This window comes from Halyomorpha halys, unplaced genomic scaffold (genome assembly GCF_000696795.3).
Source record: "Halyomorpha halys isolate HHAL.00 unplaced genomic scaffold, Hhal_1.1 Scaffold1029.1, whole genome shotgun sequence".
Taxonomy (NCBI): domain Eukaryota; kingdom Metazoa; phylum Arthropoda; class Insecta; order Hemiptera; family Pentatomidae; genus Halyomorpha; species Halyomorpha halys.
Window position 1 is genome coordinate 130128 of NW_027106971.1, and position 25714 is coordinate 155841.

General features: G+C 32.3%; 1 protein-coding gene across 3 annotated transcripts; it reads left to right on the forward strand.

Annotated features, from left to right (window-relative positions):
• LOC106687931 (putative gustatory receptor 28a) lies at positions 1 to 24526 on the forward strand. Of its 3 annotated transcripts, none has more exons than XR_010842853.1 (4): positions 1 to 224; positions 19080 to 19148; positions 19233 to 19322; positions 22607 to 24526. XR_010842853.1 is itself a non-coding variant. In XM_067045264.1 (4 exons), exons 1-4 carry the CDS (start codon positions 14317 to 14319, stop codon positions 22739 to 22741), a joined length of 321 nt encoding a protein of 106 aa, XP_066901365.1. In that variant the 5' UTR covers positions 14141 to 14316; the 3' UTR covers positions 22742 to 24526. The 3 variants fall into 3 exon arrangements, 1 of the variants encoding a protein (XP_066901365.1); XM_067045264.1 differs by lacking the exon at positions 1 to 224 and adding an exon at positions 14141 to 14343; XR_010842852.1 differs by lacking the exons at positions 1 to 224; positions 19080 to 19148; positions 19233 to 19322 and adding an exon at positions 20850 to 20938.
• The last annotated feature ends 1188 nt before the right edge of the window (positions 24527 to 25714 follow it).

Below are 25714 nucleotides of genomic sequence, written 5' to 3' on the forward strand. Positions count from 1 at the left end.
GATTTAACATTTAAGAATGCAAGTTGAACTTAAAATTGGTGTCTATGACAACTGTTCCCTAGCAATCATAATGGCAGTAGAAAATTGGCGGGAATAGAATTTACACGAATTTTCTCTTTCTAACAATTGTACTAGAATAGGCTCCACATGTCAGGACATTCATCATTCGTATTTATTCTGAGCTCTAACAAAGTCATAGGAACTATAGAGCATTTTACTATCGGGTAAGTATCAATCTTATTTATAAATTGTTTATGATATTTATAAAATACTTCAAATTTTTTAATTAAGACCTTTTCATTATAAGAAAAGAATATTGCCAGCCTCAAACTCTTTCTAAAATAAAGATCATTTGAATATGAATAAAATATTTCATTTTAGCCTCTTTAAAATGTCTAAACTAACAATAACATTATTTGTTACAATATTCAATTTATTCATGAATTTAATACTAGAAAGATGAACTCAGTATAATACTTATTTAAAATAGTCTATTAATAAAAATATCTTATATCTGAACATAGTGCCTAATTTTTAGTAGTCCAAGGGCCCAAGAGAAGAAAACTAGAAGTTATTTCACCTCGATTATTGATTACTTTACTGAAAACTATTTACAGTCAAGGGTCGAAATTGAAGAGTTTACCAACCACAGTTGGGCAGGAATAATTACATGAGTAATTTGATTGTACCTTCAGTTACATGCTTTAGTCGCACTATAATAAAGTTCGTGGTTTCCAAGAACAATTACACAGAAGTAATTGTAAAGACACAATTACAATTATTTGTGTAAAAATAATTGCAATTACTCCTTACAATACAATACTGTAATTCTAATTGTGATTATAAATTAATTACAATTAATTCTTGAAGCTAAGTAATTGCAATTAAAATTACTTCTTCACTCTTAATAATTGCGTATAATTTAACTCATCTGCAGTAATGCCGATTCCCCTGACTACAAAAAATACCCGCTCTTGGAGAATCGTTATAATAGTTACTGTATGATTGTTGTAGTCATGATTGCACTGTCTCTAGCTTTTTGGCGTGATAGTTGATAGTACGAGTAATGCCAGTGTAGTAAATGTCACATTAACTACCACATGTATACGCCTTCGTATACTTTTCATTGTTGCGGTAAAATTGTTAGCCACAACCATGATGTAAATAATTGATAGTTCGTGACAGTAAATGCTGTCATGACTGTAATATCGCACTGGTGGCGTAATCGTTAATAGTGTAAGTAATGTCAGTGGTCTAACTGCCACGTTTAACTGTCATATGTCATGTGTATGAACTATCACATCAACCTTACCAAATGTAATGCCGATAGGCGGAAAGTATTGAACTTATATATTTTCACTAAAACTTGAAATTGTATCAGCCCAGGATCTCATAATTTTCCACTCTGGTCTCCAAACACCAATTCACCACGGACCCCAAAAAACAAATTTACCCGAGACCTTAAAATTGTATCAATCCCACTTCCTAAAATTAATCCGTCCTGAGCCCCAAAATTGATTCGGCCCCGGGTCCCAAAACAAATCCTCCCAACGCCCAAAAATTATATTCATCCCATGCCTCAAAAATAAATCTATCCATGACCTCCAAAAATAAATATCTCATGGGTCCCAAAAGGTACCAATGTTCTGAAACTTAATATCTAAAGAAAAATATTCTAGAAGTTACAAAAAATTTTAAGTTAAAAATTAAAGTTCTTTCAAGTAAAAAAATGCGCGTTATTTTCTGTTTGGAAAAGATTTAATTTTTACGACGAGTATAGAAGTATGGTAAATGTTGAAATATTTAAGGTGCATAACACCTGAAGTTTATTTTGTTCGGAAAAGCCCAAAATGTCTGCTAATTTTTCCACATCTCCATAGCTTTAAAACTAGCTACAACAGAAAAAAAAAAAAACTTGATGTATATTATTTAAAGGAGATTATTTTTTTTTTTAAATATTTATTTATTACTATTTACAACTGTGCATTATAATACATTTAGTAAATGTGATCTAAGTTAAATTGGAGTGTTACAGGCGTGTAGAGAAACTACCCAATGGTAGCACTCTAATGACATTTTACATTAGCTGGTCTCGTGGCCATCTTCTTTTCAGGCGCCTCGGAGGATTATCAGGAATGGAAGAGGATGCAAGATTAGAAACTAGGGGGTTTGAGTAGTTAGAGAGTTTATAATGGAAGGAGTGATATCTGGTTCGGGCTAGATCGGTTACATAGGGAACATTAAGGTCTTTATGTATGATTTTATTTGTGACAAAGTAAGGAGCATTGAGGATTTTACGAAGGATTTTGGATTCTAAGGATTGAATACGAGAGGAATTCGAAGGTTTAGTGGAGCCCCAAAGCTTAACTCCGTATGTCCAGACTGGCCTTATTACAGTCATGTAGATGAGTCTTTTGTAATGTGTTGGAAGTTTAGACCATTTGTCTAGTAAGTGCTGTAATAGTCGAAATCGACTCGCCTGTCTTTTCAGTCTGGTGTGAGGATTCCAGGTTAATCGCTTGTCCAAATGTGGTCCAAGGTAGCGGATCTGTTCGACAGGGGTAGGAGTAACATCATTAAATGAAACTGTAGGGCAGTCAGTAGGTTTACGACGAAAGGTAAAGGTGATTTCATGGGATTTGTTGGAATTTATCTTAATCCTCCAATTACACCAATCTTCGAGGCTTGTGATATGGGATTGGAGATTTTGGGTTACAATTAATGGGTTATTATTAACAGCGAGCACACATGTGTCATCGGCATACGTGGTGAGGATAGTGTTAGGATTGGATGGAGTGTCAGCTGTATAGACTGTGTAGAGGATGGGACCAAGGATACTACCTTGAGGAACACCAGCGGACTGAGAATAGAGGGATGAATAGGATAAAAGGAGAGTTAAAAATGTAAAATATCATATCTAATAGTGGAGTTCTTTATAGTACAAGATCCCAAGAGGAGAAAAAAAGCAGTGATTTCATCACAAGTTTTTATTATTTTAATGAAAAAATGTAAATTAGAAGGAGATAGTTGTCCGTAGAAGTAGACTGTTGGAAGATAGTCAGGGTTTCGTTCAATAAAGGTATCAAAATAGTAAAAGAAAACTATTTATTAATCATAAGAGATAGTTGACGGTGGATGACTTACACGAGATGGTTTGTGTTATATTTTGACCGCTCACTCCAATTATCTCCTTTAAAACTATTTATTGTTAACCTACGTTTCGCCCCACTTTGCAGGGCTAAATAAAAACAATATACAAACATTATAAGAATTGACAAAACATTAAAATACATATACAGAGAAAATACGAAAATATGTTTTTGTTTTGTTAATAAAATACATTGATATAAATAGATAAAATAAATAAATATAAATAGTTGACAGTATAATTGAAATGACCCTGAAGATGATCAGGGTTACGGTAAAAAAAGAACTAAATAGTTTTCAAGTATTTATTGTCTGACGTTTTGCTCCACTTTGCAGGGCTTCATCAGGGCTGTTCAAGACGATAGGTTAAACAGTTGTTGAGGAGAAGACGATAGGTATCGTATAACCTATCGTCATGAATAGCCCTGCAAAATGGAGCAAAACGTCAGACAAATAGTTGAAAACTATTTTGTTGTTTTTTGACCGTAACCCTGACCATCTTCATATTTGAAAACTACGTATAATTACTTGTCTGAATTCATAAATTTGCCAAGTTATTAGGGGGAATAAAGAATGGTGGCTGTTTCACAACGTTAAAAAAATTAATTTTTCATTCATAGATCCATTTTGTTAAAAATACCTACTTCTTAAATCTAATGGAATCATTTTAAGTAGTATGAATTCGCTGGAATATAAGCCCTGTATACGTCCAATAGTTCTGGAGATATAGCTTTTTAAAAAGCAACATTTCATAAAAAATACATTGAAAAATCAGTAGTAAGTGAATTTATATCGAGATATCTATAACCAAAAACCATTCGTCGTAAAGATGTCTGCCAGCACTCAAATTAAAGCTAGTTTAATGTACTATAAAGTAGTTTATAACGTTTATCTGCGTATGAATAGTAGTTTTTATATTTGACAATATAAATGTTAATTTCAAATGGTTGGGACAAAAGTTTTGATTTTTGAAAAAAAAAATAAACTTCTGGAACCATAGAACGTACTTATGTCTACCAGTTTTCAAAATAAAAATAATTAAATATATACAGATGGTCAGGGTTGCGGTAAAAAAACAAATAGTTTTTAACTATTTAACGTCCGACTTTGCAGAGCTTCATAAGGTCTGTTCAAAGTAATAGGTTCAAACAGACATTGACAATAAATCGGGAGCGTGTGGAGGAGTCAGAGATATAGCCCTGTATATATATAACCTTGCGTGTGTATATATATATGTACCACATTTATAAAATGTGATATATATATATATGTAATTAGTAACAAAAGTAATTAACCTTACTATAAAGTAGTTTATGTCACGTATCTTCGTAGGGGTAGTAGTTTTCATGATATTCGCATATGAATATAAAATTTGCTCATGAAATTTAGTCCGAACAACTGTAAATCAATTTATTTTAGCAATTATCATAAGAACAACAAGTTCTCCGAAGAAAAACGGCATAAACTACTTTATAGCTCATTAAACTAGCTTTAATTCGAGTGCTAATAGACATCTGTACGTCAAATGGTTTTTGAGATATAGATTTCTTAATATAAATTCACTGACTATTGATTTTTCAGTGCATTTTTTATGTAATGTTGATTTTGTAACAGGCAACATCTCGGGAACTACTGAATGTAAATAGCCCTATTAGGGTATATAGAGATATAGAGCTCCGAATGAAAAATTAATTTTTTTTTAACGTTTTGAAACAGCCGCAATTTTTCATTTTCCCTACGTATACTTGACAGACTCATCGATTTCGACTAGTAATTATAAATAGTTTTGTAGAAAGATAGTCTGGGTGGCGGTAAATAAAGGTATCAAAATAGTAAAAGAAAACTATTTATTATTAACCAACGTTTTCCCCCACTTTGCAGAGCTTCGTCAGGGCTAAATGAAAGATTTATTAATTTTCTTAATGCTTCATTTTATCTCACCTTTACAATATTTATTTCATCTTTTGTTAACATTTTACTTTACCATATTTATAAATAGTTCTAACGGATATTTGTCTACAATTTATTACTCTAGTTCTGTATATAGAATCACATTTGATAGAATCTAAAAGGGTGGTCTGAAAAGTTTCCAACCTAACAAAAATAGATATTTATTAAATAAATCAAATATTCGTATCCATTTTTGTCTCAACACTTTATTTTTCACCAGTCCAACGTTTCGGCCATTCTAGCCATCCTCAAGGACATCTTCAATATATTTTCTTCCTCACATTAATTTAAAGTTTCTTTAGCAGGCTATTCTGCCCTAGTCATTTTCTTTATTATAAGTTAAAAGCCTATTTTTAAAATTTAAAATCATTAATATTTAATTTTTCTTATATAAGATTATCAACAATTAATACATTACTATACAACAAGGTTAAAATAGCCAACCTTGTTAAATTAATGTGAGGAAGAAATTATATTGAAGATGTCCTTGAGGATGGCTAGAATGGCCGAAACGTTGGACTGGTGAAAAATAAAGTGTTGAGACAAAAATGGATACGAATTTTTTAATTAATTTAATAAATAATTACCTTGTCTCAAGAAATTGAAATAATATAAATAAAAATAGACAATTTTTCTGATTTTTTTATTTTTTATTTTTCAACATGTTACCCGTCCAAAAAGTACTCGGCGTTTTTCTCTGCAAAATAATTGTTCACGAAGGTGATTGCCTCTTCATTTGACGAAAATCTCTGTCCTCCGAGCGCAATTTTTAGATGAGGGAACAAAAAGAATTCGCTTGGGGCGAGATCTGGCGAGTAAGGCGGATGGTCAAGCTGTTCAAACCGCAATTCGTGGATTTGATTTGAATTAGGAACCACTGAGGTGTGATACGGTGCTTTGCCTTGGTGAAACAGGATCTTCTTGTTCTGCAAACGTGGCCGTTTTTCCTCAGGTTCTGCCTTCAGCTTGTCGAGTAATGATGCGCAGTATGCTCCTGTACTGGTTTTCCTTTTTGAAGATAGTCGATTGAAATAACTCCATGACTATCCCAAAACAGTCACCATAACTTTCCCAGCCGAGAAAAGTTTTTGCTTTTTTTGGAGCCGGTTCCCCCTTTGCAGTCCACTGTTTGGACTGTATTTTTGTTTCGGGCGTATAATGGTGTATCCAAGTTTCATCTACAGTAATTAATCAGAGCCAAAACTCGGATTTATTGCGCCAACAGAGCGTTGAAAATGTTCATTCGAACACATTTTCTGTCTAACGTGAGCAAACGCGAATTAAGGAACCGGTATTATAAATTTAATCAATTGCCCCTTATATATGTCCACATTCTCTTACAATTTTATAGAAAAAGGAACCCAATAAAAACGACTAGGTTCTAAGAAGGCCCCAGAGACCCTTCTAACAGCCCTTAGTATCCTGTATCAATAGCAAGGGCTGACACTTAGGCAGGCACATGCTGTCATCTCACAATGGACTTGCATCAGTCTAACTATTTTATGTTTAACACATGAAAGTTAGTTCTCACAAGATCATGACTCTTACCCCAATTTCTTGGAAGCCTCACACCCTGCTTCTAGTCACGCATTTTTCCCCCTCCCAGATATTTACTTCTAATTTCATAAGCTCTCTAGGCTCCGCCTAATTTCCTAAATTATCTGATTGGTCCAAACCCCTTCTCCTATTTCACTATTCTTCCTACCCCCTCTTCTCAAGTGTTCATATATATTTCCTAGACTAGATAGCTAAGTCAGAAGATAGAGACTGAGTAACAGTAACGTGTAGTTCTAGTAAATATGTTAGAATAAAGTCATTTTAGTCTTCACTGATTTTTATGTTATTTAATTCGCGGCACCCAACGTGCGGACAGCTTTCTCATATCTAAATGTTGATTTAATATATAACAAACACGTTCTTTTGGTGAACTTTGGTGATAATTTCGTCGGTAGTTGCAGTTTTTGGAGGTCCCGAACGTTCATCGTCTCCCAAGCTCTTACGGCCAAGTTTAAATTCAGCTGCCCAAAATTTCATCGTGGTAAATGATGGTATGTATGTATATATATACACGTAGTTTTCATTAAAGTAATGAAACATTGGGGTGAAATAACTGCCTTTTTTTTTTTCCTTCCTGGTTCTTGTACTGTTACGTTCAATAGTTCTCGTGTTATAGTTTTTCAAAGAGCAAAATTTTTTGCAAACAAGATAAAATCGATGTTATGTGATATTTACCAAAATACATTCACGAAATATTGATTTTTCATTATATGGAATAAAAAACATATTCCTTTTTGGAAAACTGTATCTCTGTAACTGCTAAACGTAAATAGCATAATAGAGCTCATATTATAGCAAATTTACTTTAAATATTTTTATAATAGGTTATTTTAATTGAGGTGTAGATAGTTGACCACAGATTAATGCTTGAAGAAGTTTGTCGGGGGGTGCGGTCAGCAAAGAACAACATAAATAAACAAAACCATATTTATTTATTTTATGCCGACGTTTCGACCTGAGTTTCAGGTCTTCATCAGGGGTTGTGTCTTAGAGGAGGGAAATATTCGTACCCAATGAAATATTCAGTACGAATATTTCCCTCCTCTAAGACACAACCCCTGATGAAGACCTGAAACTCAGGTCGAAACGTCGGCATAAAATAAATAAATATGGTTTTGTTTATTTATGTTGTTCTTTGCTGACCGCACCCCCCGACAAACTTCTTCAAGTAGGTTATTTTAGTATTGAAGGTAGTTTTAGAGATGAGAAACTATAATGAAAGATTAGTTTTTGGTGTTTTGAAACTGCCACATTTTTTTATTCCCCCAACTATGGTTGGCTGAGTCATAAATTTTGACTATTAATTATATATCGTTTTCATTAAAGTAATCATAAACTGAGGTAAAATAATTTCCCTTTTTTTCCCCAGGCCCTTGGACTATAGTGATTGTAGATTGTGTTCAACAGAACTCTTTAACACTCATAAAAAACAATATTGTCCTCATGTTGGTATATAATTAATAATTATTATTGTTAACCAAAAGAGTTAAATTGATAAGAAAACATACCTTTGTATGTTATTATTAACAGGTAATTGTTTCTCTGATGCTGGCGTTCGTTGCATTTAACATTATAAGTTTCATTACAGGAGAATGTTTAATAATTTCTTAAATTTGCATGCTGTTAATTGGAATGCATTCATTTATGTTATTGTTCTCTGTAAATAATTCGAAACCAGGTCTATAAAATATCTATCAATAACAATTTAGTATCTTATTAACTGTTTTAATTTAAAATTGATAATCATTTATATTTTGTAATTATTTCAAATCATAGATAAAAAAATTAAAGTATTCTACACGACTGAAGGCCTCTGGTTTAATATAAGAACTGTTATATATATTTATGCATTTGGTTTCGACTATTCTTTGTTACTTCAAAATTAATTTATTCAATAGATACGAGATGTAACATTCCCTTATAATTTTCTTTTAATTAAAATGCTAGATTCTACTTGAAATTTTGATGAACAAGTCACTTTTACATTTCTTCAAGAGTTTAAATTAAAAAAAAAAAATGTTTGCCTGCATACAATTTAGTGGATTTGACTTACATGTTACAATTTGCAATCATTGCTTTTTTTTTAACTTGAGAAAAAAATTGAAAAATTTTGGCTACCTGAACATCAACAAAGGAGATGCTGAGCAAAACCCATTTTTCAGGAATAAGTGACTTATAACATTTTACGATCTAAGTTTATGCACATTTTTTTATCCTCTTCCAATATATATAATTTCCATCCATAGGTTTCCATTTTGTTGTATTTAGTTTATTTCCTTTCTCCACCATTTTATCATTAAAATATACTTATTTTATCAGATTTGTTGAAATGGCTCAACAAATCTGATAAAATAATATAGATTTTTTTTTTTCTTTTAAAGAAATAAAATGTGCTGTTTTCCCTTTTCTTTGCTGACGACCAAGCCGTGGTCAAATATTGCAGAGATGGCCTGGAAGAAGCGCTGAAAGCCCTGAAAAAAGAATACAGCCTGTGGAGTCTACAAATAAATTTTGATAAGGCCAAATACCTGTCATTAAACTGCAGCCTCTTTGGACCTTCAGATTAATGGAAGTGTATTTAAGAAGGTAGACTCCTTCAAATACCTGTGGTCAACAATAGATGGGAACGGTGAGTCAGAACCAGAGGTTAGGAGGAGAGCTGGTCTGGCAAGAAGGTTAACTAGAATGTTGCACCCAGTCCTCTGGGATACGGTCATTTCAACGGACAACAATAGGTGAATTTTTAGAAGTATTGTTTAGCCCTCACTTAACTACGCCACAGAAACCTGGACACTTAACCTTGGACTCTACTCCAAACTACAAGCGGCAGAGATGGATTTCTGGAGGAGATGCCTGAGGATTACTCGCCTAAATAGAGTCAGGAATGAGGATATTAGGAACAGGCTGCAATGGTATGTAAGTGGCCAAAGAGACTTCTGCAATGGAAACAACCAGGAAGACAGAGGAGAGGAAGACCCTGAACCAAGTGGAGGAGGCTGGCAGGGCACTAGAAAAGGAAGACTGGTGGAACAGAGAGAAGTGGAGGGATGGTCTGACTTACCAACCCTTTGAGGGGAAAAACCTGCAGAAGTAGAAAAAAAAGTAAGAAATAAATGTCTTTGTTTTTATGATTGGGGATTTAATTGTTTTATAGGAATTAATTTATATCTTCAATGGTAAAAAAAGCACTGAAAAATGGTGTCATGATGGTAAATGTTGAGCGGTATGTGCAATAGTGTGCAGTAGTCTGATCACCTAATTTATTAATTATTGATGAAAATTGTAAAATATAACAAAGTGTATTGAATGTATTTAATGAAATTACAAGAAGATAAGAGTTGCATGATAATTTTGGTTCTTGAAAATGGTTCTTAGTTAGTTAAAAGTTGAAATTGGAATAAATTAAATCAAACTTTTACTTGGTAACCTAATTTACCATAATTTTACCTCAAAAACTTATAATCCACATGTTATGAATTATTAGTTAATAACCTTGTCAATTTCCTGAATTAACAATGTTTCACCATTTTAGTTAGTCAGTATATGAATTAATACATCTATTTATTCTAATAATTATTTATTATTTTTTTCTAATATGTGATATTTCTAACTATTTTACTATTTAAGGCTCCGATCTACCAATAAACATTATATTATTTTGACACTCAGTTCTATCACATGGAGATGTGAATAGATGGAACGAAAGATAATATTTAACAAAAATACTATTGGATGTTTTAGTATTTACGAAAAATCTATAAACATGTTTATATATAGACTCATATAATCAACGCTACTCCTTTCATTTTCATTTTATTTCATTTATTGGATTATTCCTTAAGATTATGATTGGTTAGAAGATTTTTTATTATTATTACCTTTTTGATAATAAAAAAGAAATATACTGTTGTTTATATATTTTCTGTATTTGATGTTTCAGATTTTCGCTTATAATTGTAAATATGTATATTAGCAGAAATTGTACCTTTTCATTTATTATTTTAATTTTAATTGTTTCTGATTTTTTTATATTTCTTTTTTTAATTTATTATCAGAAGTTAATCACCTTATGTTTTATTTTTATTTGTTCTACTTTTATTCTGTTAATTATTGTTGTCCTTTTAATCTTTTCAAATTCATTATTTTCATTATACTTTAGGATGGTTTATAATATCATTTTTATTTTATATTTTACTCTCTGGCTCTAAAGCCTACTTTTGATACCTGTAATATTATTCTAATTTTATTAAAATGAATTTTAAACAAAAATACAGAACAGAAAATATGAAACATCAAATACAGAAAATATATAAACAACAGTATATTTTTTTTATTATCAAAAAGGTAATAATAAAAAATCTTCTAACCAATCAGAATCTTAAGGTATAATCCAATAAATAAATAAAATGAAAATGAAAGGAGTAGCGTTGATTATATGAGTCTATATATAAACATGTTTATAGATTTTTCGAAAATACTAAAACATCCAATAGTATTTTTGTTAAATATTATCTTTCGTTCCATCTATTCACATGTCCATGTGATAGAACAGAGTGTCAAAATAAAATAATGTTTATTGTTAGATCGGAGCCTTAAATAGTAAAATAGTTAGAAATATCACATATTAGAAAAAAATAATAAATAATTATTAGAATAAATAGATGTATTAATTCATATACTGACTAACTAAAATCGTGAAACATTGTTAATTCAGGAAATTGATAAGGTTATTAACTAATTATTCATAACATGTGGATTATAAGTTTTTGAGGTAAAGTTATGGTAAATTAGGTTACCAAGTAAAAGTTTGATTTAATTTATTCCAATTTCAACATTTTAGTAACTAAGAATCATTTCAAGAACTGAAAATATCATAGGACTTTTATCTTCTTGTAATTTTATTAAAATCTATTAACTCAATAGACTTTGTTATATTTTACAATTTTCCTCAATAATTTATAAATTAGGTGACCAGACTACTGCACATTATTGCACATACCACTTAACATTTACCATCATGACACCATTTTTCAGTGCTTTTTTTACCATTGAAGGTATAAATTAATTTCTATAAAACAATTAAATCCCCAATCATAAAAACAAAGACATTTACTTCTTTTACCGCGGTACTGATTTATACTCACTATTATCTCCTTTGCATCATCTTATTTAATTTCCTTCAATTGTTTTTTTTCCTGCTTAATTTAGTTTATTTAAATATAGAGAGCCATGCTGCCTAAATACATTGGGTTACTAGAATACACAACAGATTGGTATCAATCCATGATCGGACATATATACTATTCATATATTCACAAGATTTAACATCAATTTTTTTTCCCTACCTTTTTATTTTACAATCAATACTCGTCTACACACTAAATAAAAATATTCTATTTTTTTTTTTTTTAATTTAACAATTTCATTCCATTTCAAAATTTTATTCCATTTAATTGGCAATTTTATTCTCCCTATTCCACTCTCTCAGACCCTCTCCAGTGATCCGTTACTCACGTTTGATCCATTAAAAAAATTAAACGAATTTATTATTAGACAGCAATGTTAACTCAAACCAAAGACATATTAGTCACCGCAATAGATCAGTATATAAAAAGAAACAGATAGTAAAAAAAAACTAATTAATAGATTTAAAAAAAAAGTTAGTTAAAAGAAATACTTCAATGAATAGATAAGTTAAAAGAAATACTTTATGGATAAATAAGTTAAGGGATTACATAAGTTAAAAAAAAAATCGAAAGATCCGAAAAAATAAAAATATATAACAAAAGATATCCAAGTAGTCTCAACAATTCTTCATCGACTCATATTACAGGGCCAACGTTTTGGCCGAATTAGCCATCTTTAGGCTGACTTTTGCTTTTAAATTAAAAAAAAAATATATCAATACTCTTTTTAATTATAAAAAATAATTAATAAAAAATGTAAGTAGTTCCTTATTGCATTATTTGACTCAATTAAAGGAATCAAGACAAGAATATGACAAGCCACACAATGAGAATTGTTCAATAGAATAGTTTTGAATAATTCTGCAATTTTTATTTAATGTTTTATGTAACTTATATTTCATAATATTATAGGTAAAAATGTTGGAATTGTGGTTTAAGAAAATAGCTTTATAGAAAAATAAAGGAGCATTTTGTGAAAAATTCTAATTTATTTCAAAAATGTGCTGCCCAAGTCATTCAGTTATAGAATTAGATGATACCAGGATATCAATTTTGTTTCTCCACTGAAATATGCGATCTTCAGCCATTTATAGTTTAGATGAAAATGTATACCTGATTTTACTCGAGCAATTAAAAAAAAAATTAAATGTATTTGTTTGATTATAAAATAGGCTTTAAAAAGGGAATTTAAATGAATCATCATTTATTTTTTTCACAAGTGAATTTCTCATTTCATGATCATAATAATTGTATTTAAAAAAAAATTAAATTTTACACATTGTATACTACTAACAAAAAATAAAATTTATAAGGTAATTTTTAATTATTGTGCAATTCATTTTCTGCAGTTTAATGGTTTTAAATTGGTTGTTCATCTTTATTATGTTATGAAGTGTTTTAAAAAGTTTATATTTATATTTCGTATGTTTCTTGAGTTATTGAGTTTTTATGTATTTTTTAAATTACTTTTATATATGTTTAAATTATTTGTATGCTTTAAAGTTCTTTTATATTTTAAATGAAGTTAGTTATTTAATTTATGCATGTCTTCAATTTCGTTTTTGCAAAATTTTTATATTCTTTATTTGTTGCATTCAATATTTACTCTGTTATTGAACTAGGACTTTTGTCCTGTTATAATATATACTGGAAAAACTTTTTCAAGAAATTTGAAATAAAACATTTCAAAAGGTGGGCGTAATGTACAATTTTTTAGACTATAAATCAATAAACAACCTAAATAATTTCTTTTTGAAATAATTGATTTTGTAATTTTACTCAAATCTACTAATATAATATTGGATTAGATTAGTGATGTAAAAAATGGGAAAATAGAAGGGTTTTTAAATGAGAGGAGGGTTGGTACATGATGTATGTTAGAGAGAATGGAGTTCCAGTGATTTGCAGCTCAGATAAAAACTGATTTATCAAACGCTGCAGTTTGGTGAGGTGGAGGGTAGATGTCAGATAAACCGGACCTGGTAGTACCGGATTGGACTGAGAATTTCAATTGCAGGTTCTCTTAGGAGGGGCATTGAGTAATAATTCTTGGATTAGAAAGGAAGCTAGGAAATATCTTATTTATTAAATGATGTATTTGGGCAGCATGGATGAATAAAGTATTTCTCTCTCACTTACACCCTGGCAGTGGCTATTTTAATTCGCTTCCCTGGCTATACAGTGCTGCCACTTAAATTAGCCTTAAAATGATAATAGCTTCACTGCCGTAACCTGAACTCTCAACTATCTCCTAGAGCCTAGTGTGGCAGTAATGTCACTATGATGAATGATGTCATAATGTTAATTATGTTATGGTTTACAGCATGACAGTGGCTACTACAATGCTGCAATGGTTATACTCTATCTCACTGTAATGCAGTTTGTTTCCTGTATTCATGGATTTTAAGAAGTATTTCAGAAATAATTATGTTGCATTTTCAAACATTTTTAAAAATATCGGAAGATTGTTGATTGAATGTGTGTAATACATAAAAGGAAGAAGGTATGGAAGTAAACACAAAATTCAATTTTGTATTTATTTACAGTTGTATTACAGTAAGCCCTGCAAAGTGAGGAAAAACATTGGCTCACATAATATAGTTTAATTACTAGTTGAGTTTTTATTGTTTTGTTTTTTTCCACATCTTCCTGTTTTATACTTTTAAAAATAATAAAATAGTGAAAAAGTAATTGTTTCTGAAATATATCACTTTATTTCACTGAACAATTATAGAATGAATTATTATTTCAAGAAATAAATACTGGTATTTGATTACTATTACTTCATTAAATAATCATTATTTCATGAAATAGTTCTTAAATTTATTTAACAAATATATTATTTAAACAGTGCCAAGGTCTAAGGAGAAGTAGATTTTCGGTTCAGTGACTAGGCAAACAGATGACAAAGGTTTCTGAAGAGGTCACCATGGACATTGAGGAGCCTCAGTCACGGTCCTGAAGAAGGTGTAGTACCTCTTAACCTTGGAATGCGAGGATATATTTGACACCATTCCTTCTTCATCGCCACCTCCGTCATGACAAAATCCGTGGATATCTACTGGGAGGCCTTCCCTGTCTTCTCGGTCTCCAAGATCGTCGGAGTCGCTCCTTACACTGACTCCTTCGTGCTCTCTGTCCAACATCTCGCGTACTCTTGCCTCTTTCTCCTCGTGAGTCTCGCCGACGCATGCTATCTCACTTTTAAGCTGGAAAGTAACTCCGACTTCTCCCTCATCCTGGACAGGCTTCAGCTCTTCATTCTCGAGCTGTCTCTTGTCGTATCCATCATAAAAGCTGTTACTAACGTCACTACTATCCGTTGGGTAATGAACAAGTTGGAAACCTTGGACACGAACCTGGCACGGATTGGAGTCCATGTTCAACACCAGAGGCTGGACATGTTTTCCGTCATGCTGACTCGAGTCTTTCTCGTCTTTACGCTGTTCCTCTGTGACCTTTGGGAGATCAACGTCTATCGTACGTGGCGCAGCATACTCCATGCTTACGCTATGTTGGTGACAGTGCTCTTAGGGAACATTGTTCAAGTGCAGTTTATTGTATTATTGAATTTGGTTCAAAGGAGAATGCGCTTGTTGATAGTAAAATTGAATCAGTTTGCTCTTTCGGACGGATTCATAAAGACGAATAAATTTCAAACTCTTCTATCGACACATAGCTCTCTTGTAACCGTTTGTGAAAACGTGAATGGTCTCTATTCGCTTCAAATTCTGATCATTTTGTCATCCATATTTATTTTGTCAACGTCTTATCTTTATAGTGTCATTCTCAAAACAATTGAATTGATAACTCTTCGAAGTTTTAGTGGAATGGATATATTTTTGATGATTTGTTATCGGATTGTTGTGAGAGCTTACGAAGTGTGGACAATGGTCACATCATGTGCTGGTATGCAGGAACAGGTATGTAGGTTTCAAAAATTCATTTTAATAATAATTTCTTCAAATATAACACAATTTAAGAGTATATTATATTATAAATAAAGCCTGTAAACCAAATATATCCAATTATTATGGGTGCTTTTCTTGTAAATAAGTTAAATTTGTTATCGAAAATGTTTATATGTAACAATGTTTTGACAAGGAAAAAGTTAAATTTAGGAAGAAACAATAAGTTTTAGATAGAGAATTAAAATTATTTTTTATTTTTGAGAAGTGGATAAATCAAATATTGATAGAATATTTCCCAAACGTTAAAAAAAAAAAAAAATTAAGAGATACTTAAATAATAAAATATGGGGTGGGACAACTCAATATATATACGAGAAGAAGATGGTTGGAGGGTGCGGTCAAATTAAAACTCAAATAAATTGAAGTAACTAATTCAATTGTGCCATTTGCTTATTTGTGTTTTAATTTGACCGCACAAGACTAAAAAGACAAGATATAAATAGTAAAATCTTATATTAAGATCTGTTTTATATTCAAGCGAATATGTTGATCAACATATTTTAGTGTTTGATGTCAGTTGAGATGAAATAATAAACAATATTGTTGCCAACACAATATATTTAGTCAGAAAATAAACTTTAAATTAATGATTACAAAAAAAATAGATTCTGGTGTGAAGAACAAACTGATGAAAAGAAAAGAACTGAAAATTATACTTTTTAATACCACTGGAGAAAATTAAAATAAATTATGATGATCAAGAAAATATTCATCCGTTTCGAAGCCACATACATACACTTATACACTTGGGAAGATAATTCGCTGATTGTTTTGCCGCACTTCGATGCGTGTAACTCTCCCCCCCCCTCACTTCTTAACTTGTGTCCGCCACAATATAAAAAAAAAAAACCATTGAATTCTATTTAAAAAAATGAATGATAATTATTCTAGTTTCCTCCTCACTACCAAAGATAGAGTAGCTTTATGTTCACACAAGATAGGAGAAAAAAAAATGTCCATAGAATCGAAAATTTAGGCCCTCATAATTTAAGATATGGTATAAATTTGGTTCAGAATTTTTCTATCGCCAAATTTGCCTTCGGGCATAAACGATCGAACTTTTGAAACAATTTCTATGAAATTTTCAGAAATTATGCGGTTTGATATCTAGTTGGCCTTCTATCGAATTTACTAGATTCTGGCAACTGCTTTCACTTATGCATAAGTAAATGTATTTTTTTCGACAAACATTTCTATTTTGAAAAATGCTCATCCGATTTAGCTCAAATTTAGGGGGGGGAGTTAAGAATTCGTGTGGGAATAGATTACTGTTAATATCAGAAAATTTCGACCACTTCTTTCGCTTCAAGAGCATTATTTTAAATAAACACGTTTCAAACACGGCTCCTCTTGTAGATTTTACTTTCAAACCATAAAATAAATTAATTTAAAAAAAATAAAAATAACGCCAATAAATTCTATTTCTATAAAAAAACATTTATTAGTGTTGGCTAGATCAACTGCAGCAGCCAGCCCAAAAATCGACGCCTGCTCCGGCTTCTGAGTCCTCCGCAACCAGCTCTTCCGAGTTGGACCAGATGGTGGGAATGGTGAAGAGATTATATGGTGAGCAAAGTCCTTCCATAAGGTTACGATTGAACACACCATTATCAACTATCATATCAGGGGTCTCGCAACGAAGCAGGGTGAACTCTATTTGCAGCCGCACAAACCGTCGATAGTATCATTGACACCATGGTTTCCTCCTCTACGAATGTACCTTCATTGGTATACTACAAACTTCGAGTCTTGCTCAACCCAGGCTTATGAAAGCGCTGTAATCCAGGTCAGAAGGGACATCTCTCACCCAGTAGCACAGACTGAGTAAACCCATTTAGTCAGTTGACATCCAGTTGATATATTGATACATGTTCAGTTGTGCCTGTGGGAGAGCGAAGATTGGACTTACATTTGTGGAGCTACTACCGCAAGACGCACATGTGAGGAATCGGTATGTTGTCATGTGGTAGCAGCAATCCACAGAGAACATACATTATCAAAACTAGATTGGCCGTCTTCCACCCGGGAACCGACATCTCAGGCATGCATGATGCGTGGACTATTCACACAGTCACGGACATCAAACGAGTGGGGATTTAGCAATCGAGATCATCACTACTACCATCCTGTAAGCATACAACAGGTTCATCTTCATGTTTGCCTTGCAGTCCAACCTAATCTCTTGAGCCACCGAAGCACATCCTAGCTCTTATTGGCCAGAGGAACAATCTGCGCAATTGACTTTCTATGCATATGACTTAACTTTAGAATCGTCCGTCAATGCAATGATCTGACTGATAGCTAGTACCTGGCTCATCTGCGTAAGACTCACAACTATCTTCGGTAATTCTGGAAGCTGAAAAGAACATTTGTCAGCAAGATGAGGACTTTGCACCTGGTATCTGGGGCAGACCTGCTGGCACATGGAAGAACTGGTTGATTTGGCTACAAGTTGTGTAGCAAAGGATGTTGGACGACAAGTGTTCCTACACCATGATCTGGACAACAACCTAGTCCCTATGAGAACTCGCCTTCTCCATTTTCACCCAGCTTAAGTAAGCCAGTACTATGACGTGTCAGGACAAGACATAATTCCGTACTTACTTCAGAAGATGTTCCTTAGGAAGGATAAGGCTTTCCTAAGGAACATATTTAATTCGTGTATGTGGATCTCGTACCTTCCCCCTGTCTAGAAACTAGCCCTTGTTTGGAACTCAAGGTGGGGAAGAAAGGTGACTCGACTTAGCACTATAACCCCAAAAACTCCCTCTAGCACATTAGTTGTCTTCGAGCGCCTCGTTCATCACCGCCTGATGAAAATTAGCGAGGTGAACGCCACCACATCAGAGCAGGCAGGATTTTTAAGAGGGGTCGCTTGCGAACTCCATCTAACCAATCTACAGGCATCCACCAGAGTGCAGATGCAGAATATCTACGGCCTTCATCTCTAATCCTTCTGGAGGGGTTGCTTTAGATTACCGGAGTTCTAGGAAGTATTCCCTGAAATGTTCCTTTTTTTCTAAATATTTTAGGAAAACTGACTTCTCTAAGTAAAATAAGATATTTTTTTACCACAATTTTCTCAGAAGTCTCTTTTCTAATCTCCCACCTCTTTGAATTTTTTTAATTATTGGAAAGAATGACGCCACACTACCAATCCCTGTAATGGCTCCCCATGATGGAGTTTTAGTAAATTAATATTTTTGATATAGTTATATTATAGTTTGGTATAGTTATTAAATTAATATTTAATACAACTATGTTTTAGGCCGCTGAGTTCAACACTCTTTTGTACCAGCTTATGATCGATGACAAAACGAATGATATTTCAAATAATGTAAGTAAAGAGGTGAAATATTTTATTTAGATTACTTGAAATTTCATTAGTTTCATATATTTTTATGTTAATTTTTGATTTTAGAAAAAGTTACGCCTTCACATTTCCATGAAGAGAGAAGTTGTCTTCACTGCTTGTGGTTTCTTTCCCCTAGATTACACATTGGTTCATTCTGTAAGTTCGAATTGTTAAGAAATAGATTAATATTTAGTGCGCAAACCTCATGTTCCAATATTAATAAGAATGTTGAGGTGGTTTTGGGGGTTTACATAGGCACTCGACTGTCTTTGAGGCATAAGTGTTTGCCATCTTGTCAGCAGCTTTATTCCTTGAAGTCACTAGGTGTGAAAGGACTGGCCTCACCATTTTTTCAGATAGTCTGTCTGCCCTTCAAGCCTTGGAGTCACCTAGAGTCACCTCTAAATTGGTAAGAGAGTGTAAACAAGTATTAGAATCATTAACGTGCTTAAAGAACCTTCAGCTTGTGAGGGTCTCAGGACACAAGGGAATCACAGGTAATGAAAAAGCTGATCAGCTTGCTAGAAACGGGACTGAGCACCAAAGGACCAGAACCATTCCTTGGCATTTCTAAAAGGCATCAGAGAAAAGTAGTTCTTGACTGGACATGGAAGAAAGCACGTAAGGAGTGGAGGAGCTGTATAGGGCTGAGACAGGTTAAGATTTTAATAACTAAACCCTCTACTTCTAAAACTAAGTGGCTGCTAGGCCTTAACAGAAACGAACTTCGATTATTAATAGGAGTCCTGACAGGTCACTGCAGACTTAAAAGACACCTTAAGATATGTGGAGTAGTCCATGATGAAACCTGCTGCTTATGCGGACAGGCCCTAGAGGCTGCCTTACATTACATAGCAGATTGTGGTAGGTCACGAAGATACAAGCTTCTAGGTTAGCGTCACTAAGATACAAGCTTCTAGGTTCTGATAGAATCACAGGAAATGAGGCATCCTCTATAGATTGGGAGCCCCTTTTGAATTTCATTAAAAAGTCGAAAAGTTTCGATATAGAGGAATAAGAGAGAGGGAGAAATGCTTTATTAATTCCTTGCTGCCTAAATACATCGGGTTGCTACATTACACAGCATATTGATCAATCCGTGATCGAACATATATAAATTTTACATGATATAATAAAGAAAGAAAACATTCTTTTTTTACAATCTCATTCCAGTTTACACACTAAATACAAATATTTCATTTTATTCCTTTTGTCCCTTCCATTTCACAATTTTTATTTCATTTGATCGACAAATTCACTCTCCTGAGTCCCCCCTCTCAGACCCTCCCCAGTGACCCGCTAAACAAATTCAGCAATGTGAGATCAAACCAGAGAAGTACTATTCACAGCAGTAGATCAGTTTACAGTTAAACAAACAAATAAATACATTTTACCAAAACAAAACTAATACATAGATTTAAAGGAAAATATAATAAAAAGTTGGTTAAAAAAAATACTTGATCGCATAAATAAGTTTAAAAAAATATAAATAAGTAAATAATAATAATAATAATAGTGATAAAATAATTTAATGAATAAATAAGTTAAAACACACAAATCGACAGGTCCACATACTAAAATAAAAGAACCATTCCATTGGTCTGGTGTTATGGTTGCCATGGTGAAATAAAAACACTGGCGATATCTACGTAGACAAGAGGTGTTATGGTTGTCATGGTGAAAACAAGACACGAGCGATATGTTTGAGACGAGTGGGTTTTGTTTGAGTGAAGGCGACAGTTTTGATTCTGGGAACTCGTATGTTCAGATGAGTGAGTTTTGGCTTTGTGAAGGTGACAGTTTCATTTTGGAACACGTTACGATTTTTCAATGTGAAGTGTTAATAGTTTAAAGGCCCTCTGTCTTTATGGTTTGAACCGGAATATCACCATGTGAGAAATGTTGTCATATATGTTTTGTTTTTCAAAATTAAGTTGTTTACTTCAATAGACGATCATTAACAATAGAAGTGGAGGACTACGTGGGGTTTGAACTAAATTTTATCTTGTTTTTTATTTTATATTCACTTTTATACTCTTTTGGATAATAATGTAAATATAGTTATTAAGGTTAAGGTTAAGTCAACCTATAAGTTTTAATTGTTTTGTTAATTGATAAGAATTCTTTTTTTTCCTTTTTCATTCTCTGTATATGTATTTTTTTTCTTATTATTAAACTTTTGTACATATAATTCAGTTGTTCTTTCTCTGCTTTCAACTTGTTTATTTACTTATGTTTTTTTGTTGTTCACGGAATAGGTAACACCCCTAAGTTTTCTGTTATCTACATGTAAAGGTATTCGCCAGTGGTCATAATTCAACAATTGTTTATATAGTGGTATATTTTAGTTATATTGTGGCATAATGCTTCGGGGTTTTCGTTATTTCCAAGAAAAATAACGTGGCGCCTATAAGGAGTAATTTATTCTTTATTGTTTTGTTTTGTTTTTTTCCTTTTGGGATTATATATTTTTTTTTTATCTGACTTTTACTCACCCCCTTCTCCGCTGAGTGTGGGCAGCGATAAATTTATAGCTAAGAATAAGTCAATTTGTGGTTATACTGCCATGGGGATGGCAAAAAGGACCAATAGGGCCACTTGCCGGACTTGTTCCCGCCCCCACCATTACCAGTACCAGTGAGGTGGTTTTGTGTAATTAATTAGTTCTGTCTCCAATGTAAGATGTGTGATACTCTGTACCACTTGACAAATCAAAGTGGGATAAAATATTTGTTTATTGGGAAAACAAGATTGATCTTCGAATTGAGGTGTAGATAGTTGACCGTAGATTAATGCTTGAAGAAGTTTGTCGGGGGGTGCGGTCAGCAAAGAACAACATAAATAAACAAAACCATATTTATTTATTTTATGCCGACGTTTCGACCTGAGTTTCAGGTCTTCATCAGGGGTTGTGTCGTAGAGGAGGGAAAGATTAGTACTGGCTACTGTAATACTGTACTGGCTATTAGTACTGGGAAAGATCAGTACTAATCTTTCCCTCCTCTACGACACAACCCCTGATGAAGACCTGAAACTCAGGTCGAAACGTCGGCATAAAATAAATAAATATGGTTTTGTTTATTTATGTTGTTCTTTGCTGACCGCACCCCCCCCCCGACAAACTTCTTCAAAGATTGATCTTCGTTTCTTACACTAAGGATCTTAAGCCAGGAAAAGGATAAGGCCGCTTCAGTTTCTGGCCTAATGGTTCCCAAGTTTCTATGTGTTGAGAAATGACAACATAAGTGTGAGATGTAGTGTAAAGTTTCCAGTTTTATAATGTAGTTATTTTCATCACAAACTATCTTTGGTCCAAATGATAAAATCCCTCCCCCCACAAAAAAGCTTCTTTTTGGACTTATACCCCATTAGATAATTCAATTATTTTCAATTTAAACATTATATTCCATCTTTTTCTTACACAACAATATATTTTTCAGATGATTGCTGCCGCTACTACTTACCTTGTCATCTTGATACAGTTCGGAGATCAGAGCAACAGTAATCCGAAGGCAGCCTCGTCAAACAGTACTGAAGCATCGACCTTACTCCCTATAACGATGGAACCTTCTTAGTTATATAAATATTTGTTCTGTATTTTAGTTTAGCTTCAATAGAGACAAATCTCTCTTCAAAGTTCAAACTTGATATTCTTCTGCATTAAGAAGCTTTTCGTTTTGGGCTTTCTATCACGTTAATAAAAATACATTCTACCAACCATTGTAGGTATAAAATTGTTGAGAATTTAGTCATGAATGTAACTAACAAATTTGGGTACTTTGAACATTCGCTGACGATAATCAGCGCTCTTGGCGATCAACAATCGAACTACGGCTAAATTCTTTGCTTTCAAAACGTCTTTCAGAGACTTGAATCATCATTCAAAAGCCCAGACTGACTTGAATTACAAAGACACCTACTCTATCCGACTCTTTTTTATTTTATTTTTATACCAGATCGGCCAGGTGGGCCTTACATGGTTGATATAACTTATATTATATATATTTGATAATAGTTGATTATGAGGGGGTATAGTCATACAAATGACACCCCTAACTATATAAAATGTTCTTATGAAAAGAAAAAAGAAAAGAAAAGAAATAGATAAGAATAATGCTTCTTAATAAAAGAGGAAAGTAAAATTAATAACAAAACATAGTGATATTGATACACTTAAATAAAACAAACAATTATCTTCTAATAGTAAAAAGAAACAAGTTAATTTGAAAAAAGGAAGAGAGAAGAAAAAAAATAATAATTAAAAAATGAAATAAAATAATAATAATAAGTAAATAGAGGTAGTGTGACTATGAATTAATTTTATATTTATTAAAAATTTATAAAAGAATGTCCTGCAGCAGTCTGGGCTTCAGTCTTCGGGTTTAGGTTGGGTTATCCGACTCTTGTAAATGAGATATCGATTAGTGGAGATCTTCTGCAATGTTTCTTTCGATTATTAATAAACAGAAAGCATGTTTGGCTATAACGTTGGCATTTGCTTACTTGAATAAAATGAAACACCCGATATGAACGAAGAACTTAAAGGCTCACCTCCATTTTAAATTTTTAATTATCTGGACATACGGAGTTGAGCTTTGGGACTCCACTAAATCATCAAATTCATCCCGAATCTAATCCTTACTGTTCAAAATCCTTCGTAAAATCCTTAACGCTCCTTATTTTGTCACAAATCAAGTCATCCATCATGACCTCAATGTCCCATATGTTGCCGATTTGGCCAAACAGATACCATTCCTTCCATGTAAAACTTTCCAACCACCCAAATCCACTTGTTTCTAACCTGGCTTCTCTTTCATTACCTAATAATCCTCCTAGGCGTCTGAAAAGAAGATGGCCTCGGGATATTCTTTTCTAGAAATGTTATTGGAGTTCTATCAATGGGCAGATTCTCCACATGTTTGTATCATGTCACAATCTCACCTTCAGCAAATTTACTTGTTGTATATATGTTATACAGTTGTAAATAACAAGAAATAAATGATTAAAAAAAAAAATTTAATGATCGGATTTCAAAATTTGATCGGTTTTTCCATCAGTTACCCCACAGTCACATTTTGTAGCTTTTAAAATAAAATTTATAATTTTATTATCATAAAGCGCAGGTTTTGTTACAGTTTAAAAGCAACAATTATAAATTGCAGTAAGATAGTCAATAAATTGCAGTAGAAGGGAGAAAAAAATACCTGGTTGTTTTTAATATCTCTAATTGTCTAAATAATGTTTTAACATGAAGAAAATATTGTTTTAGATTTGTATGTATATTTTTTCAAAAGAATTATACAAATGTATCCACTTGAACGATTGTTTTGTTGAATGTTTTAAATAAATTAATATTTTGTGTAGCATTCTTTGGCTTTTAAAACAGCTCTGATCCTTTTTGTATAATTCCTGTAAATAGACGTATGATATACTCTTATGGCGGATCTACATGTTGGCCAAGATGAGGCCAAGCTCTCAGGAACCCCCCTTGATCTCAATAGTATACGAGATATAGAAACATCAGTAGTAAGTGAATTTATTTTGAAAAATATATATCTCGAAAACTATTCGAGGTACAGATGTCTATTAGCACCCAAATTAAAGCTAGTTTAATCCACTATAAAGTACTTTATGACGTTTAGCTCTTTAGGAGTAGTTGGTTTCACGATATTTGCTAAAACAAATTGATTTATAGTTTTTCTGACAAATTTATATTCATATGCGAATATCATAAAAATTACTACCCCTTCAAAGATTCGTGTCATAAAGTAATTTATACTGAGTTACATTACCTTCATTTTGGGCGTTGGCAGACATATGTACGTCTTATGGTTCCAGAGATGTATATTTTTTCAAAAATCAAACATTTTATCCGAACAACTAGAAATTGATCTTTTGTGATTTTTTTTTGTTAAATATCCGTTCATAAAAACTACTACTACAAAAATAAATTTTTGTGCTCGCAGATATCTTTGTGTCGAATTGTTCCTGAGATATATTTTTTCATTAATCAAACTTATTTTCGAAACAACAATAAATCGATTTATTTTATCAAATATAATGAAAACTACTATTCCTACGAGGTCATAAACTTCTTTATAGCCCATTAAACTAGCTTTAATTTGGGTGCTAATAGACATCTGTACCTCGAATAGTTTTCGAGATATATATTTTTCAAAATAAATTCACTTACTACTGATGTTTCTATAACAGTATAATAATTTTATAATAGACATTTTTACGTCCAATTCTTTTTGATATATAGATATTTTAAAATAAATTCTCTAACTACCAATCTTTCAGTTCATTTTTTTATGAAATGTTGCTTTTTAAAAAGCCATATCTCGAATACTATCGAACATAAATAGTTCTATTAAGGCTCATATGTTAAAACATTTACTCTACTTAAAATGATGTTCTCTTAGGTTTTTTAGTGTTGTTGATAGTTTTAAGGATATAGATCTCCAAATGAAATTTTTTTTTTTTTACGTTTTGAAACTGCCGTCATTTTTTATTCCCTCTACATATATTTGGAAGACTCATCAATT